The following is a 17,169-nucleotide window of genomic DNA, read 5'->3' as shown; positions in this document are numbered from 1 at the left end:
TTTTCCCCTGTCTGTCTGTCTGTGCAATCGTGTCCGGTCCTTATCTTTTTTAAAGGAGGAACAGTGGAAGTCCCCACTTCACACAAAGATTGCTGGTCTGAGGACATTCATTATTTTGACCCAATGTCATTTGGGCAAGTTCATGGTCACTGGAAGGAAAAGTGCATACATTGTACATTGTAATTTGTGTCCTGTCTACATCTTTCTCATGGGGGAACATAACAAGTTCCTACTTCACACATAAGATTGCTTATGACCTTAGGATGTGTCATAATTTTGAGTCAAGGTCATTTGTATAAATTCAAGGTCATTGGATGGAAAAGTTCATAATTTGTCTGCTCCATACCTCTTATTGACAAACATAGGAAGTTCCTACTTTACACGAAGATTGCTTATGACCTGAGGGTATGTCATGATTTTGACCTAAGGTCATTAAGTTCAAGGTCGTAGTAAAAAATGCATAATTCCTGTCTAGGCTACATTTTGTATTGGAAAATGATTAGAAGCCAAAACTTGACACAAAGATTGCCTGTGACCTGAAAATGTTGTAACCTTCAGCTTTGGTCATTTATTCAAGTTCAATGTCACTGGAAGAAAATGGTGCATCCATTTCTTTTCAATACAGAAATATTTGAGTTCTTATATTTTCTTAGTGTGGGGTACTGTCATATCCTTTGTGAGCTTGCTCACAGTATCTCTGGTTAGTGTACAGAGATCATGTCATGTATTTGGTAATTATTATTATAAGGTCTAAGTGATGTCTACAAATTATACTTGTATCCTTGTTATACTGTCCATGGTATAAAAAAATCTATCCTATTTCTTAGTGGCTTTCACTTGTTTATGTTCTCCCACTGCAACTTAAAATTCCCCTTTTCCACTGCTGGTTAGCACAAATTATTACCCATTTTACAATGGTAACAGTATTTACATTCCATGACAAGTTTTGGTTTTTCTGACTGCCCGACAATGGTGGTGCAAGTTTTGTGGTCATCATGAAAACAGAGATCCACAGCACCAAGCGAAACCCAGTAACTTTAAATGCCAAGAATTATGTACCGGTAGTAGCACTTATGACCTAAGAAGGTACAGTTTCTTTTAATATTTGCCCTAAAATTCAAAATGTATTTAAATCTCATGAAAATACACATATACAATCTTGAACATGTGTGTATATGAAATGCCAAGTTATACACTTGTATCTTGTTTCAAAAAAATTATCATGACTTCAACATTTTGGCACATTCCTAAGATTTAGTCAAAAATGGTGAAAAATGTCACATTTTCTCATAGTTTTTTGAAGAGGAAAATGTGTCTGCAGCCGTCGCCCAAAACAAAATTAATATATTTTATGTGTTTTAACATGATAAAGTTATAATGTGAGTTTCATAGTGGACGATGGCTGCGGACATAGTTTTCTATTAAAAAAAACCACCGAGAAATTGATGTCTTCTGCTCAGTTTTATGAAAATTACGGGAAAATACACTGTGAGGACACAATTACCCTTGTGAAAGTCTTATCAGGTAACTATTTTATACATTCATAGTTTATAGGTATTTTTGTGTAATAAATGTTAAATTTTCATTTTTGGCGATATCTTTTAAAATCATTTTAAAACGGGGCAAAAATAGACTGAAACTGTACCTAGTTCTTTTTGCACTGCCTTTTCTACTAACTCCTCTTTATTTCTCTAACTGGCTTAGAGATATCGGAATTACCATATTTCTTCAGACGAATAGACGTTTGTGTTCTTACAAAAAAATCATTATATAAATAAATAGGAAAATATTTATGAACGGTGGCAAAGTTCTACTGGCATCAGGACATTATATCCCTCCAACACACATTGGAACACTTCTGCAGTATGCTACATGCCTCAGGATGACAGGACTAAACTTGTCTCCTTTTTAAAGATAACCACATCAAGTTAAGTTTTTGTAATATTTATTTTCAAGAGAAGACCACTTAAGACGAATTCACAATTATTGCTTCCCTTCATATATATTTCAGTACATAAGAGCAGTGGCACCAATAAAAGTTATAACAGATTTAGAATGGGATTTCTGTGATCAGACAGATTTTGCTAAATTTGTCATATTCTGTTTTAAGAATAGTTAAAACTGCCATATTCTTTGATAAATTTACAGACAATACTGTTTATGTACAATGATATTGTTAATTAGCACATCTACATTCTTATACTTTTTACATACATACAGACAACATCATTAAAACATGATGATGCAACATGTACATGTATCAGAAATGCTGCTTTTTCAACTGCACAAAAACCCTGCCTCTGGGAGTGAAGAGAAAGTACAGGGCTGGCCAAGGTACATCTGTATTCATGTCTAAGCAAGAAGTGGTATGTTAGTTTCTGTATCCCTTTGAGTTCCAATGAATCATCCACTGCCATCAAATGAGGCCAGGCTTCATTTATTACTTCATTATCTTCCACTTTTAATGAAAATTTTCTACCGAGAACACTTATTTTTGAAACGAAGTACACAATATCAGATTACCATGACAAAATGAAGACATGAAACAGTGAATACAGATTTTCAATTTCCAATGTCATAGAGGCACTCTGAAGAGTACAATCCACAGGGCAACAACAAAATAAATAATGAATACAAATGAGAAATTGATGACAAGGCTGACGGGGCCTGAACACTCAAGGTCAAGGCCTTCACAGATTGACCCCTCTGAAGGTCAATAATTCACTGTAGGCAAGTCCTTCAGTCATTCCTAGCACTGGGCAAAGTCAAAGATTTTCTTTAAATAATCTGAAAGAAAGAAAGAAAAATCTGAGTCAAACGGAATGGCTTGTTGTCAGAGAAAGCTACAGAAAATACTTGTTGATTTATGATTATAATTAAAATGTTGCTTACCTATGAATGAATATCACTGCTCCTCATATGCATACCCTATTAACATTGTCTCTCTGAAAAAAATAAAGAAGTGATCAATAAGTTAACATAGATCACATCTTGGTATCAAATCAAAATTCATCATGTTGACTCTATCAACGTTTACTTACTGTGATGAGGGAGGCTGGTACGTTATTGCTTGATTTCTACAGAAATACAGAAATATAATTAGGTCATTTGAATTTATGAAAGCCCATCATCCTTACTAGTACACTTGTTCTAAGTTAATTGAGTAACTAAAAAATTTTCTTTAACATCTTGAATTACATGTAACTCGATGTTGTTGTAGTTTTTGTCTTCTTTTTTTTTTTATCAAGTTACAATACTTTGTCAGAAATCAAAACTTCTTCACAGAATATTTCAATTTAAGGGATTTTGAATTTCAATCATTCATTATGGACAATACAATTATAACCATTGTCATCTTTCATATACAGACACATGTACATTCATCAGCGTTCTCATTAACTAACAGTATATCCGAACAGTATTTTTTTTGCTTGTTGCTGTTTTAGTACGGTAAAGAGCAGAGAATAACATTGTAAAACTTTGTTGCTCTGATGATGTAATACAAACAACCAAGAGTGAAAGAGGCAAGAGCATGAGTGTCTTATTTTTTGGCTTTCAGTTTCTATATATTCAAGTGTACTGTGAATTCTGATAATGTAATCAGACTTGTGAAATGTTGATGTAATCAGACTTGTTAATGTAATAAGACTTGTAAAATGTTGATTTAATCAGAGACTTGTTAATGCCATCAGAAACTTGTTTATATAAATAGAGATTTATTAATGCCATCACAGACTTGTTAATATCATGAGAGACTTGTTAATGCCATCAGAAACTTGTTAATGCCATCAGTGACTTACTGATGTAATCATATTCTGTTAATGTAATCAGACTTGTAAAATGTGATGTAATCAGAGACTTATTGATGTAAACATATTCTGTATGTAGATTTGTAAAACGTCAGTGACTTGTAAAACGTTGATGTAATCAGATTGTTGATGTAATTAGAGACTTGTTGAAGTAGAGACTTGTTGGTGTAATCATATTCTGTATGTAGATTTGTAAAATGTTGATGTACGGTAATGTCGCGTGTATAACACACTTTTTTTCAGCCAAAATTTGATCAAAAGTGGGGGGTGCGTGTTATACATAGGACTAAAATTTTACCCCATTTTTTCAAACCGTGACTCTTAATACCTGACCGCCGATATAGCGTGTTATGCAAGTTGAATGAGTGTATATATTTTCTGCTGATATAGCGCGTTATGCAAGTTGTACGAGTGTATACTAAATACTAAATTTACTGCATCAGAAATACCTTATTCTTAGTTTTATTTCTTTATCCACTCTCAACACTATTTCTTGCATCAAACAAGTTTAAATATCGCCAGTGTATTCGCCATTACGTAAGCAATCACCTGTTGACTCGGCGCGTGTTCAATGTTTGTTTAACAATTTCCGGTGTCAGAAGCATGCACCTGTCTTGTGTCGGACTTCACAGGGTGTTTTCAAGTGCATGAAGATTAGCGATTATTCTGATTTTATTAAACTTGATTACTTCGTGTCCAGTTATGCAGTTAAACGTTATTGCTTTACAAAGACACTGCTAAAAATATATCGATCATTTGTACGACTTGATAATGACGATATACGACATACATACGTTTCTTCAGAATGTTTATTTAACAACAATCAATGAGTTTGACTATAATTAATCAATTAAATCATTTCTTTTGATGTTGTTTTGGTTTATATCTGCAAACATTATAACTTTTAAGCTCGGTTGCCGTTCTTCCCTACGTATGATGATCTTCAACTTTTCCACTGTTTTACGAAGTGTCTAATGATATTTGATACCGCCAATGTAAATCATGCCGTCCTTTTTAAGTAAAATTGTAAGAACTTTGACTCTAATATCGCTTGGGCAATGTTCCGATCACGAAATTACAGTAATTGCGCTTGGGTTACAAAATTATCATTAAACATCGATAGTTATTTGGAAAAATGGCGGCCGTCGATTTTCATCATTGTGCTATGTTCCGATCACAAAATTAAAGAAATTGCGCATGGATTATAAAATTATCATGAAACATCGATTGTTTTGGGGGAAAATGCGGCCGTTGATTTCGCCATTTTTGGGTGCGTGTTATACATAGGACCTGCTGTTTTTTCGCTATTATTTGGTCAACTTTGGGGGGTGCGTATTATACACGAGTGCGTATTATACACGATACATTACGGTAATCATATCCTGTATGTAGATTTGTAAAATGTTGATGTAATCAGTGACTTGTTGATGTAATCATATTCTGTATGTAGATTTGTACTTACAGGTCCACACTGCTGTTACTGTCACTCCCCAACTGGACTGATATCACATTGCTGAAGTCAACAGGAAACAAGCATATAATAATAATAATAATGGTGTGTTTTTCAAAAAATGTCAAGATGTCTAATACTTTACAATTTCACTCATGGTGATTGTAAACTTAATGGAAGTGGTTTAAGGAAAATACGACAGTTTTTAAGAATTGATCTCACAAAATCTGAGAGTAAATAGGGAGATAACGGACTTAGCCAAGTAAATTCATTACTTGTATAGTTTACCACCTGAAGGCAGCAAATCAGTGATTTGCATCCTGTTGAGTTCTACAGAGGGCATCCCCTATGACAGGGGAGACAATTGGACACTTACTTTGCTTTGGCATGTGTCAGTATGTGAGACTTCAGATTAGTGGACTGGGCAAACTTTTTGTTGCATCCGTCGAATGGACAGACATATGGGCGGTCGCCAGTGTGAATCCTGACATGAGTTCGAAGATTGAAGTCCAAAGAGAACCTCTTCCCACATCCCTCAAACGTACACTGCAAGACAGAATTATCAACCAGTTAGTAATGCTGTGTAATTAAGGCCCCTCCTTTCCCTAGTAACCTTTAGCTTTGGGTGCTACAAATTTTAAAATATAATGCGGCAGGTTGGGATTTACTTTGTATAACTTGAAAAGGGATAAACCCAATTTTCTTTATGACTCAAAATTGAAAGTTATTTTTCTTTTCAATATGGCATTAATATGAATGAATGCCACAGCATTTTGCTAATGCTGTAATGCCTGAGAAATGTTTCCTTTTTGGCCTTAATGGCAATCCAAAAATCTACAAAAAAATCCCCAATGGATTTTTGTATTGTATTGAAAGCTAAATAAGTACCGACCTGGAAAGGCTTTTCTCCAGTGTGAACCAACTGATGTCTCTTTAGTTTGGAGCTCTCTACAAACGCCTTTCCACACTCCGCACAAACATGAACTCGAGGGCCGTGCGTGTGCAGGTGTTTTCTCATGGCCGAGTTATCTCGAAACATTTTGCTGCAGCCCTGTCAAGTGAAACGTAACTATAGATATAGCTTATTGTTGCTGTCACAGTCTTAAGGAATATTGGAAAATAAGACCATATTGTCCCTTTTTTTAGTAGAGAACTGAGCTAGACCTACCTTGTGAGGACAGGGAACTGTTCTGGGAACATCATCGGCTGGCTTGCGGGGCTTAATTCTGGAATCCAAAACATTGACAAGATTAGGATGTTTGAAAGGAAATCTTGGTTAGTTGAAATTATCCAGATTTTCATCAGTATAAACTTTATAGATATATTTTATTAACATGTATTAAATTAAAAAAAATATAGCATAAAAATGTCCTACAAATATTACTAGCAATGTACAAGATACAATTGCATTCGATATCATGAATCAATGTATTAACATAATTATGATATTAAAGAGTTAGGAGTGAAAAGAACAACATTAAACATCCTGGCTATCTTGCCAATGAGCAGAAAGAAGACAACAGATGTAGCAAATAAAGTCATAGTCTAGAACAACTGTGTGCTTACTGATTAATAAAACTTAGAGGAAGATTTTAAAGAGAGATTTCCTGTCACTGACTCTTACCTACTCTGGTTTTTTTGGTGCTTTTTTCCTAACTCATTTCAATTTTTTCACAAATTCTTTATTGTCGTTTAGAAATAAAAGAATAAGATATTGTGAAATGTCCCAAACAAAGTGAGGCAGTGAGTCCAGTGACAGAGGCGGTGCCCCAGGAAGCATACAGAGTGGGGGTGTGAAGAGGAGGTCAGAGACAGAAAGCGGTCCCCAGAAGCCAGGTGAGATAAATACCTTGAGTGCTGCAGCAGAGTGGTGTCCCTGTGCTGGAGACTGAAAAGAGGAGACAACAACAAAACAGATCATTACTAGACGTCTCCCTGTGTCAGCACTCAAGGACACCTGCACCCAAACAGGTGCTCTATGACTAACCTAACCTCTCGTCTACCTTACACTTTCACTACAGAAAATTACTTCAATGAATCGATAATAACAATTATATTATTCATACAAAACTCTAACACTCCAAAGCATTCACCCAGTAGATAAATAAAGAAGTGAAGCAAATTGCATCCACACACAACGTTCATGCCAGCCTTGTAATTTACTGAAGAAAAATAAAACATTCTAGAATTCATGCATTTCCTTGCTACATTCATTATACAAATTATCTTTGGGTGTTCAACCTATGCATCCTTAGATGTGTTCACCATTTACTCATTAATTCAAATTTGATGTCCAACACAGGATATTATTCTCTCAAAAATTGGTAAGCTTAACCCTTCCTTTCATCTTCACAATTATCATATCATGTGTCATTTCAACACATTTGGTGGTTATGCCAGTTGTATTGTTTGTTAAGGTAATAGCAATAAAATCAAAATAAGAAATAATAGACTAAATCTATTAAATTTCAAATTTATCATATGGTTCCTCCCAATGGTGAAACACCTAGGATAAAAAAATCTAAGTGACGTGGAGGAGGTTATCAGCCCAGATTACATCGTTTACATTCCAAAAGGAAGCTAGATAAAAAGAATATCTTGAAGAGAACAGAATACCTTGCAAATTCTGCCAGCTGTTTGGGGTCACTGAGGTCAAGCCCTGGAATGCCCCCTGGTGGCAGTTTCTTGCCTGTCATGTATTCTGTGAAATCTGCATCTGTTTCTGATACTGATGCATCTTCTTCCAATTTGATTTTGTCATCTGTTCCTACAAAAAGTATTTCATTACTTCTATTATAAGGTACAAAATTTTAAAAGAGTTGAAGTCTGACACCAAGCTAAACCTTTGTAATTAAATTGATTCTGTTACCATGGTAACTATAATTATAAATGTAGTATTTAACACACTGTGTATTCTTAAAAAAACTAAATGGTATAAATTAAATAATAAACTTTTGCAAAGTGATTGAAATGCACAAGATGTAGAATAATTATACCATTTCGGGACCAATCACTTAAATGGGTTAAAACAGCCCATATGCATTTGGGTTGTAATACTCCAAATGGTGTAAAGTGCAAAAAATGCAAATTTTACAAAAAAAATTAACCATAAGTTGAATAAATTTCACTTCTATTGGACACGATTTGAGATCAAAAATTTTATCTTTATTTTTTTATGTATAAAATGGTTAACTGGTGCATTTTAAATGATTGACCAAAATATTGAATGTCAAAGTCAAGTTATAAGCGAGATACAGAGGTAAGAATTGATTGTTATGTACACAAAGCTCGAGTCTTATAGTTGTTTACAAAAATGTAATGTAGAGAATTACCATTTCGTAGACAAAATGACATGTAAAAAATTATCTAAATTAATTCAATATCTTCATAAATACTATTATTAACAAAAGAAAGATACATTTGATTGAAACTTACACCAATACAACACATATGTAAAAAATGACAATATTCGAGCTTTGTTTACAAAACAAAGAATTATGAACTCCGTATCTTGCTTACGGTGTAACTTGATATTTGACTTTCAAACTTTGACATAGCATTATAAATTTCTATATTTATCAGTATAAACATTGAAAATGGAAAAATAAAATTTGAAAATATTAAGTCAAATCGTGTCTAAGTCCCTTTAAATTATATTTGGCAAAATAACACAAATTTCTTTTTTTTCTTTTTTTTTCTTTGGCAAATATTTATTTGCATTCGGGATATACTATTATAACCCATTTGAGCAATTGGTACCAACCTTATGATTTTTTTTTCTTTAACCATTTATATATACATAATAACATTAACATGTGTATCAAAGTACACAAGAAAATGTTAATACACAGAAATCACTGTACAATCGTTCTGTGCTATGATTGGACACTTTACATCTGACGTCACAAAATCTGAACCAGAGCCAAGATGGTGATTTCGAGAAGGAAGCCATATTGTTGATAACCAACAATATCTCCCATTTCCAAAATGCATTCGCTCACAATGATTTATCTAAGCTCCTTATACCTTTATTAAATCATAAATCGAAAGGAAAAAAACTAAGCTTTTGTGTTCCGTAAAAATAGAATTTGCTCGTACAAGAATATACAAAGAATTTCTGCAAAGTTTTAGAGCACCCGATACAAATGGCCGCCAGTCGCCATTACTCTACCACCGCCATATTCTTTTTCATGGCGGCGCCCAGCAAAACATGATGGCCGACACAAAACCAAAACAAAGTTGATTATCTAGCGATTTTTGAAATAATCGACAAATGGTTAGCATGACATGGGGTAAAATGGATATAAAACGAACATATCTCGGGGGCGCCTGAAACGGTGACGTCATTCAAGCTACCTGGCCTCTTTTATTCGCAAGCTTATTTTTCGACTCGATACAGTCTATTTGTATCTTGTTAAACTCGAAACAAATGTACAATATGCATCAAGAACAAATGAAAATAGTATAAAATACCTGTAGCCCACATGGTAACCGAAAATTCTCCTTCCAGTGTTTTTATTTGCACTTGCTTCTGTTCCCATTTTTTAGCTGACGACGGGGAGTCGAGAGTCAATTCAGTGCCTAAACCGCTTAAAAGTCCACGATTTTTTGCTCCTCTCTTTTTCCCTCTACCTCGCTTCAATGTGTGTGTTTCTTCTGTACTTATTTCAATTTCAGGGGCAGGCACTGGTATAGAATCAGCATACACGAGGTTTGGATCGTTTGGATCACCTACAACTTCTTCTCTTGTTTGTAAAACGATTTCCTCCTGTGCATCTGGGAGTGGTTGAAGAGCTATCATAGGTTGAACTTCAACTGTTTCATCTGTTGTCTCAACTGTCTCTATTGGCATTTCAACCGGGATCGATTCGACTTCAACTTCTTGAATCTCTACTTCGGAGCCTATGACGGACGCCATTTTGATTTCACGTCAATGGCGGGGATACCTTTGCTGGGGTCAAATCGCGTAGTTACTTCTGAGTCACATGACATATTTTGCATAACTGTCACGTGACTTGACAAGGACTATAGTGGTACGATTGATAGGTGAGGCGATCAGAAGGGAAAATCAGTCTTGTAACGGGAAGGTTACATATGCAAAATGGGTGCACGCGTTTCAAGAGAAGATTATGAATGGGTTTACACTGAAGAACCACATGCCACAAGAAGAAAAGAAATCATGGGTAGGTTTTTTTCCTGATATTTAAAATGAATTTTGGAATTTATCGTTTCGGTGGCCCTTCTGCACTTGAAATGTATCTGCACACAGCTGATGCATGACAGACCGGTGCATGCTGTTTGACGCTATATTTTTGACGTTTTTTTTATATCAAGTGCAAGTTTCGCTTTTGCGACTATAAACATGTCCAGAACTATATTTGATGTAGTATAATGTTAAATAAATTAAAACTATTTACATGTTTCAACATTTTACATAATATGAAGGTACGTGGGCTGTGTTGGGTTTCCATAAAAATGTTTGAGTCATGTCTGCAGGTTGCACTACAGTAATAAATTCTACTATATATTCTTACCAAAATTGCACAACTTTACATACAGATTAAAAATGCAAAACGAACTTCTGGAAAAAATCCTCTTGACATCTTTTTAAACAACGCTTCATTTACAAGTTTCTAGCAAAATACACACGTGCATCCAGCAAGGCGTGCGACTTTGTTTACATCGAAGTTACACATGTGCTTGAAAATCAAGCCCGGGACTTTTCACCCCCCTCCAGAAACAACGCGCATCAAAAATTCAAATGACCTCGCATTATTACAAAACTGGGATAGTTAGACCTCTTACACATTGTTTTTCATCTCATACAAAAAATCAGCTCCTGTCTCGAGCGGAACCGCCCCGAATTCAAAGGAAAATTCGGGAATTATTTTGGCTCAGCCATGTTTTGACGTGAACCTTCAGTGAAATACTGTTATGACACCTGCAATGGTGAACGGTTTTCTTTGTTAAAGCTAAATTTCTTCTAAAATCCTGCTTAATCAATAATAGGGTAAATTAATCTTTGATAATAATAATTTTATTCATGCAGCAATAAAATTAAAGAGTTTTTTGAAAATCGAATTTGAAATTGCCTATGAAGTTCTGCTTGCCTTCACATTTTTGATGCCCAAATCTAATGGGGAGGGGGTCTTTAATCCCCAACCTCCTGGAAAATTCAAAATCACATTGTAGATTTACTGAAAAACGGCCTTGGACCCTCCCTGGCAAACACAATCATGCCTTGGACACTCCATCCACCCCCGGACATGCAATATGCTATTCAAGCAAGCTCTTAAGCAAACAGTTTCACGGTTTTATTTTCAGTGTATACAAAATTATAAAGATCAAGTTCCCAATAATACACTTTCAGATCTTAAATTGTGAGGTCAAATTAATAAATGGTATGATATATGTAACATTTAATATCAATATTCCTCACATATTGAAAAATGATGACATACTGTTAGATAACCCATGTACAAAACATCATAAAAACGAAGGCGATTGCACATAGTTTAATCATTAACAAATAAAAAAACCTTTGTGTTTACAACTTTATGTGTACATGTTGTGACTGTGTATCATTCTATGGGAATTAATATTTTTTTTCTTTTACAAATTGCAATGATGTACTCTAATTGTCACGGCTGTTGTTTGTTTAACTGTGAATTATAACAAGAGTTGTTAAGTTTGGCCATTTAAATAGTCAATCGTTCCAGATGAACTGAATTTAAGAAAGCAGACTTAGCTGAATATTACGTTTAATTTTAAATAGCCCCTTGCACTACAGTACGTATTAATTAAGATACTGACCTTTTAATGATGTAACAAGAGATCTTTTATATATGGAGACTTTTTAATTTAAACCAGCAGTGATAATCTTTACATTAATACAGAAAAAGAAAATAAACTGACATCTCTTTATGTTACATAAAAGGTGAAAAGAAACACCGTTAGGTTTATTTTTTACTAACTCACTGTATGGTTTGTACCAATTAAATTACTACCAAAGAAATGTTTTGATTATTTTATGATTAACTCGTTATTTTCTATTATCAATCATACCAACATATATGATTATAATTGAACTTAAAAATCCTTCCTCTATTTTAGATTGGAAAAGAAGCTAATTCTCCTGTATTTTTACAAAAAGTTATACACATATTACTATCTTAAAACTTATACTGTGTTTTGATTTAACTTGTTTTCCCTTGGACTGAAATGTCACACTTTCATTGGTTTAAACCAGGCTTGGGGTGAATTACATTGTAAAGTAATGCATTACATTACCATTTCTTCATGAATTTGGGCATTAAATTACCATTACCATTACTTGATTTTCTTGAAGTAATGCATTACATTACCATTACATGAGTAAAGTAATGCATTACCATTACCATTACATTGTTTTAAAAAAGTAAGGCTAATAAAGAGTTTTTGCCAATGTTTCAAATATAAAACGTTCTTTAACATATCTACAGGTTCATGCTCAGTATCAGGTTCAAATTCAATGACTATACAAGAGTCATTCTTTATTTGCTCAATATATAATCATCTTGTGGCATTATGAACAACATATTACATAAGTAAAATGATATTTATAGACATTTGGCATGATACAATGTAGGATACGAAATAGAGACACAGAATTACATGCATAACAAAAAACAATTTATGGAATAATGTTGCGGTTTCCCTGGAGATATTTCCCCAGATTACACAAATCTTTATAATTTTGGACACTTAATTGTATTAAATCATAAACAGATGGTTTTTCCCAGTTATATTTCTTAATATACGGTATTTTAATCGTATTTCTTTCTACTGAGGACACTTTAAGACAAAAGATTGCTGTTGCACTTTATGATCGAAGTTTCAAAGGATTCATCTTTTAACTGCATCCTGTTAGTTTGAAAATCTTCCAAGCTATACTAAATAAATGTTTTACAGGAGCAGTTGAAGCTTGGACTGAAAAGTACTGTTTGACGATCTTTATCTTACTAGGATATATTAAGTGCAATAATAGAAAAAATATACGAATGTTGTATTTTCTATCAGTCCAAACTAATGTACAGTGTACTTAATATACGAGAGAGAGAGAGAGAGAGATAGAGAGAGAGAGAGAGAGAAAATAAGTAAGTAAAATTATTTTCAACTGGGTTATAATATTGGAAGTGATATTGATTTTCATCATGGATGGACAGTGCATTCATTTTGCTTTTAAAGGTGCATGTATGTCTCCTATTTTATTTGGACCTAGCGAAAGGAAGGGGATTGGGGTGTTTACAATAGATTGTTTTGATACTTAGATTATCCTGGGGGCATAGTGTGTTGTTGACACATTTCTTATTGAAGTGCAAACTGATTGGAGTAAATTGTTTAAATGATTAAAAACTCTTAATAACAACACTCTTAAAAATGTTATGAAATTGTGCTGTTATATTTAGTAATATTAACAGTTCAAAAATGAATTTTTAAAAATCTTTGTTAATAATACAATTAAAACATTTTTATCTCAAGAATTATTTCTTTCTTCTTTAAAAATAAATTTAATCAAATTCAATTTCAACTATTCATTTATTTATCACATTTTTTAAAGTGAACATGCATGAATAAGCATAGTAATGCAAAGTAATGCCATGTAATGCCAGCATTACACTAGATTTTGGAAAGTAATGAATTACATTACCATTACTTGTAATGCTAATTTTGTGACATTACACATTACTAGCATTACTTTGAAAACATGTAATGCATTGCAATGCATTACCATTACATTTGTATTACCCCAAGCCTGGTTTAAACATAGCACATGATTGTTCATAAATCTATATATTTGTTAGGTGAGAAATAATATTAGGCAATATGGCCATCATTGGCCTCCGCTTTGCTTACTCATTTCGACATTTCATAGTATTTAATACATAAACCGCATGCCGTAAGTTCTTAAAGTATTTGGAGTAGTTGCCCTTTGAAATTCTTTAAAATTGGAGTAGTTTCCCTTAGAATATTGACGTCACATTGTTTTGTCTGGAGCAGAACAAAATGGAAGCGTCGAAATTTGCTCAAATCTCTGCAGAGAAAGGGAGAAAACATTTAAAATTGAATAGCAACAAAACATTGTAAGTAAACATGGGTGAAGCAAGATTTTTAAAGAGTATTTGAAAGGGGAGATTGAAAATTTTGAGGAGTTAAAATGAGTTAAGTTGGACGAGATGTTAGGCATCTTGTACATGGCTTTGCGTAGATCATCGCTATTTGAGAATAAATATGTCGCTTGATAGTCCTCGGGAAAAAAAAAACACTTATTAGGTTAGTTACTGACTCACTACGGAAATATACTGGGTTGATCAATCTCATAGACAGCTCGGCTTCGCCTCGCCATCTATGAGATTGATCAACCCAATATATTTCCGTAGTGAGTCAGTAACTAACCTAAAAAGTAATATTAGTCTGAAATAAACATAAACAATTTACCACCTTGATTCAAAGTCATATATATATTTACTTCCAGAGGCAAATTGTTGCATAAGCCCCTTAAGAAAATATTGACTTGCTTTACCTATAAGGCTATAGGTGCAGAACTGTAGCTCCATGGGAAATTTGGGATGACTGACCCTGGAGCTACAGTTTCATCCATACAAAAAACTGTATATTTATTGCAGCATTTTGTGTGCTATAAAACAGGTTTTTTTTGTATGGATGGGACTGTAGCTCCATGGTCCGTCAACCCGAATTTCCTGGGGATCTACAGTTCTGCATCTAATGTAACTAAGCAATATGAGAAGTGTGAAATCAAGAGCATAAATGGCTGGGAAAAAACCCCAGGGCATACTACTGGTATTCCCACTTTTCTCAACTGCAATCAAGGCAGACAATAAAAAACAGATGTGAGATGAAAACTTGATTAGATTTTATTAACCTTCATGCAATAAATATGTCTACATTGTTTGATTGCAGCTAAATATCCACAAGTGAAGAAACTGATGGGACCAGACCCAAATCTAAAGTACAAAGTCCTGTTTCTGGTTACTCTGCAGATCCTGGCAATGTCCGTCATCTCCACGCAATCCTGGCCCATCGTCTTTCTCATGGCTTATATATTTGGTGGAACTATCAACCATTCCTTAAATCTGGCCATTCACGAGATTGCCCACAACCTTGCATTTGGACATGGCCGTCCCCTAGCCAACAGAGCTCTTGGAATGATTGCCAATCTTCCCATTGGTGTCCCTATATCAGTGTCCTTTAAAAAGTATCACTTGGAGCATCATCGTTACCAAGGTGATGTGAAAAAGGACGTAGACATCCCAAGTGAATTTGAAGGCAAGATGTTTAACCGCACATTGTTGAAGCTGATCTGGGTGATCCTTCAGCCCTATTTTTATGCCTTTCGGCCTCTGTTTATTCGGCCTATGCCAGTCACCACCCTGGAGGTCATCAATTTCATTGTCCAGGTTCTGTTTGATGTGATGGTGTACAAGTACTTTGGTGTGAAGGCCATCTTTTACTTCATACAGGGGACATTCCTAGGCACCGGCCTTCACCCGCTATCTGGACACTTCATTTCAGAACACTACATGTTTATCAAAGGTCAGGAGACCTATTCTTATTACGGCCCCCTCAATCTGTTGACCTTCAATGTAGGGTATCACAACGAGCATCACGATTTTCCCAGCATTCCTGGATCTCGGCTCCCTGAGGTTAGTTATATTTTTTCCTGTCTTCGTATGTTGTACTGTACAATCTATTCATTTTTTGTACACACTGTGCCTCCAGTGATTTGTACTGTCAGAAATAGGTAGCTTACCAGTTATTAAATGTGCTTCAATTAATATCTAATTATAATGCAAATAATTTGAGCACAAATTCTGTCAACTTACTAGGTTCTCGCCATGCTCACTGATTTTCTGTTGAATGAGCAGTATTTGGATTATTCTTTAAGGTCACTGAAACAACATTAGGAAATCTATTCCACTTGTATACCTATTAAGTATTTTAAACTAAAGTCTGAAGAGATTCAAATATTGATTCATTTTACATTTTAGCTGAAGAAGATTGCACCTGAATACTATGATAATCTTCCCCACTATACCTCGTGGGTCAAGGTCATCTACGACTTTATAATGGACCCTGAGATAGGACCTTACTCCAGAGTGAGGCGACACATCAAGGATTCTGACAAGACTGATTAACCACGGGATGTGTTAGAGGTCTTAGCTTTGTTATGTGTTATTTTTGATGTTGGTCAAATCAATGTAGTGTTTTAACAATTTTTAGACTGCCATTGTGTGATGTACCGGTAGTAGTTACTGACTATGATGTAAAGAGTGATTTCATGGAGCATTTGTTTTACATGTATAAGTTATTGGCCAGTCCAGACAGCTGAAGTCTTTGTATCTAATATATAAGTATATTCATGATTTTGTTTAATATGCGTCCTGTAACCAAGACATCTCAGTCTGTGTGAAGCCATCCTCAGTGAGGTCACCCAGACTTTTATATCCTCGTATCAACTGATGAGCTCCAGGATTTTGACAGGTTACTAGTAAAGAAGAGCTGTTACTACAAGTTTTCTACTGTATGTACATTCACTGAGCAAGAAAAGAACAGCTGATCAAAGTTTGTAAGGAATACATACCAAAATGCTTTTTGAGAAAGCACTCATACATGTATTTTATCTTTTCAAATCTCATTCACATATGATTCATGCAGTTTTATATTTTGTGAGATAAAAATCTCGGAAATTTAGGAATTTGTTTGAGGTGCTAGTGTATAAAAGCACATGTGAAGATTGAAAGATAACTTGAGATTCACGCACAGTGCTTTTGCCAGATAAACTCAGCCAGTATTGTTTTTGTTGTCTGTGTGTTTTGTTGTTGATGTTTACAACGAATGATACAATAAGTT

The 17,169-nt window shown here is 34.5% G+C and overlaps 2 protein-coding genes across 3 annotated transcripts; one reads left to right on the top strand and one right to left on the bottom strand.

Moving 5' to 3' along the window:
• Window positions 1–1,928: 1,928 nt before the first annotated feature.
• LOC105320209 (transcriptional repressor protein YY1) lies at window positions 1,929–10,242 on the bottom strand. Of its 2 annotated transcripts, XM_011418057.4 has the most exons (10): window positions 9,733–10,242; window positions 7,876–8,026; window positions 7,109–7,147; window positions 6,428–6,485; window positions 6,152–6,310; window positions 5,636–5,805; window positions 5,272–5,322; window positions 3,042–3,077; window positions 2,893–2,945; window positions 1,929–2,787 (listed from the first exon to the last, which is right to left on the bottom strand). In XM_011418057.4, exons 1-9 carry the CDS (start codon window positions 10,175–10,177, stop codon window positions 2,906–2,908), a joined length of 1,149 nt encoding a protein of 382 aa, XP_011416359.1. In that variant the 5' UTR covers window positions 10,178–10,242; the 3' UTR covers window positions 1,929–2,787; window positions 2,893–2,905. The 2 variants fall into 2 exon arrangements, with proteins under 2 accessions (XP_011416359.1, XP_011416360.1); XM_011418058.4 differs by lacking the exon at window positions 7,109–7,147.
• Window positions 10,243–10,262: 20 nt separating this feature from the next.
• Window positions 10,263–16,850, top strand: LOC105320205 (sphingolipid delta(4)-desaturase DES1). Its single transcript, XM_011418054.4, has 3 exons — window positions 10,263–10,442; window positions 15,220–15,962; window positions 16,308–16,850. Exons 1-3 carry the CDS (start codon window positions 10,361–10,363, stop codon window positions 16,452–16,454), a joined length of 972 nt encoding a protein of 323 aa, XP_011416356.3. The 5' UTR covers window positions 10,263–10,360; the 3' UTR covers window positions 16,455–16,850.
• The last annotated feature ends 319 nt before the right edge of the window (window positions 16,851–17,169 follow it).

Source organism: Magallana gigas, chromosome 6 (genome assembly GCF_963853765.1).
Source record: "Magallana gigas chromosome 6, xbMagGiga1.1, whole genome shotgun sequence".
NCBI classification, from domain to species: Eukaryota; Metazoa; Mollusca; class Bivalvia; order Ostreida; family Ostreidae; genus Magallana; species Magallana gigas.
This window is presented reverse-complemented; position numbering and strand designations above follow the sequence as displayed.

Coding starts and splice junctions, on each gene's coding strand:
- LOC105320209 (XM_011418057.4), bottom strand. CDS start 10,177: ATGGCGTCCGTCATAGGCTCCGAAGTAGAGATTCAAGAAGTTGAAGTC. Junction 6,486..7,108: donor ACTCTGCTGCAGCACTCAAG/GTATTTATCTCA, acceptor TTTGGATTCCAG/AATTAAGCCCCGCAAGCCAG. Junction 5,806..6,151: donor CTGGAGAAAAGCCTTTCCAG/GTCGGTACTTAT, acceptor TCTGTCTTGCAG/TGTACGTTTGAGGGATGTGG.
- LOC105320205 (XM_011418054.4), top strand. CDS start 10,361: ATGGGTGCACGCGTTTCAAGAGAAGATTATGAATGGGTTTACACTGAA. Junction 10,443..15,219: donor AAGAAGAAAAGAAATCATGG/GTAGGTTTTTTT, acceptor GTTTGATTGCAG/CTAAATATCCACAAGTGAAG. Junction 15,963..16,307: donor CTGGATCTCGGCTCCCTGAG/GTTAGTTATATT, acceptor TTTACATTTTAG/CTGAAGAAGATTGCACCTGA.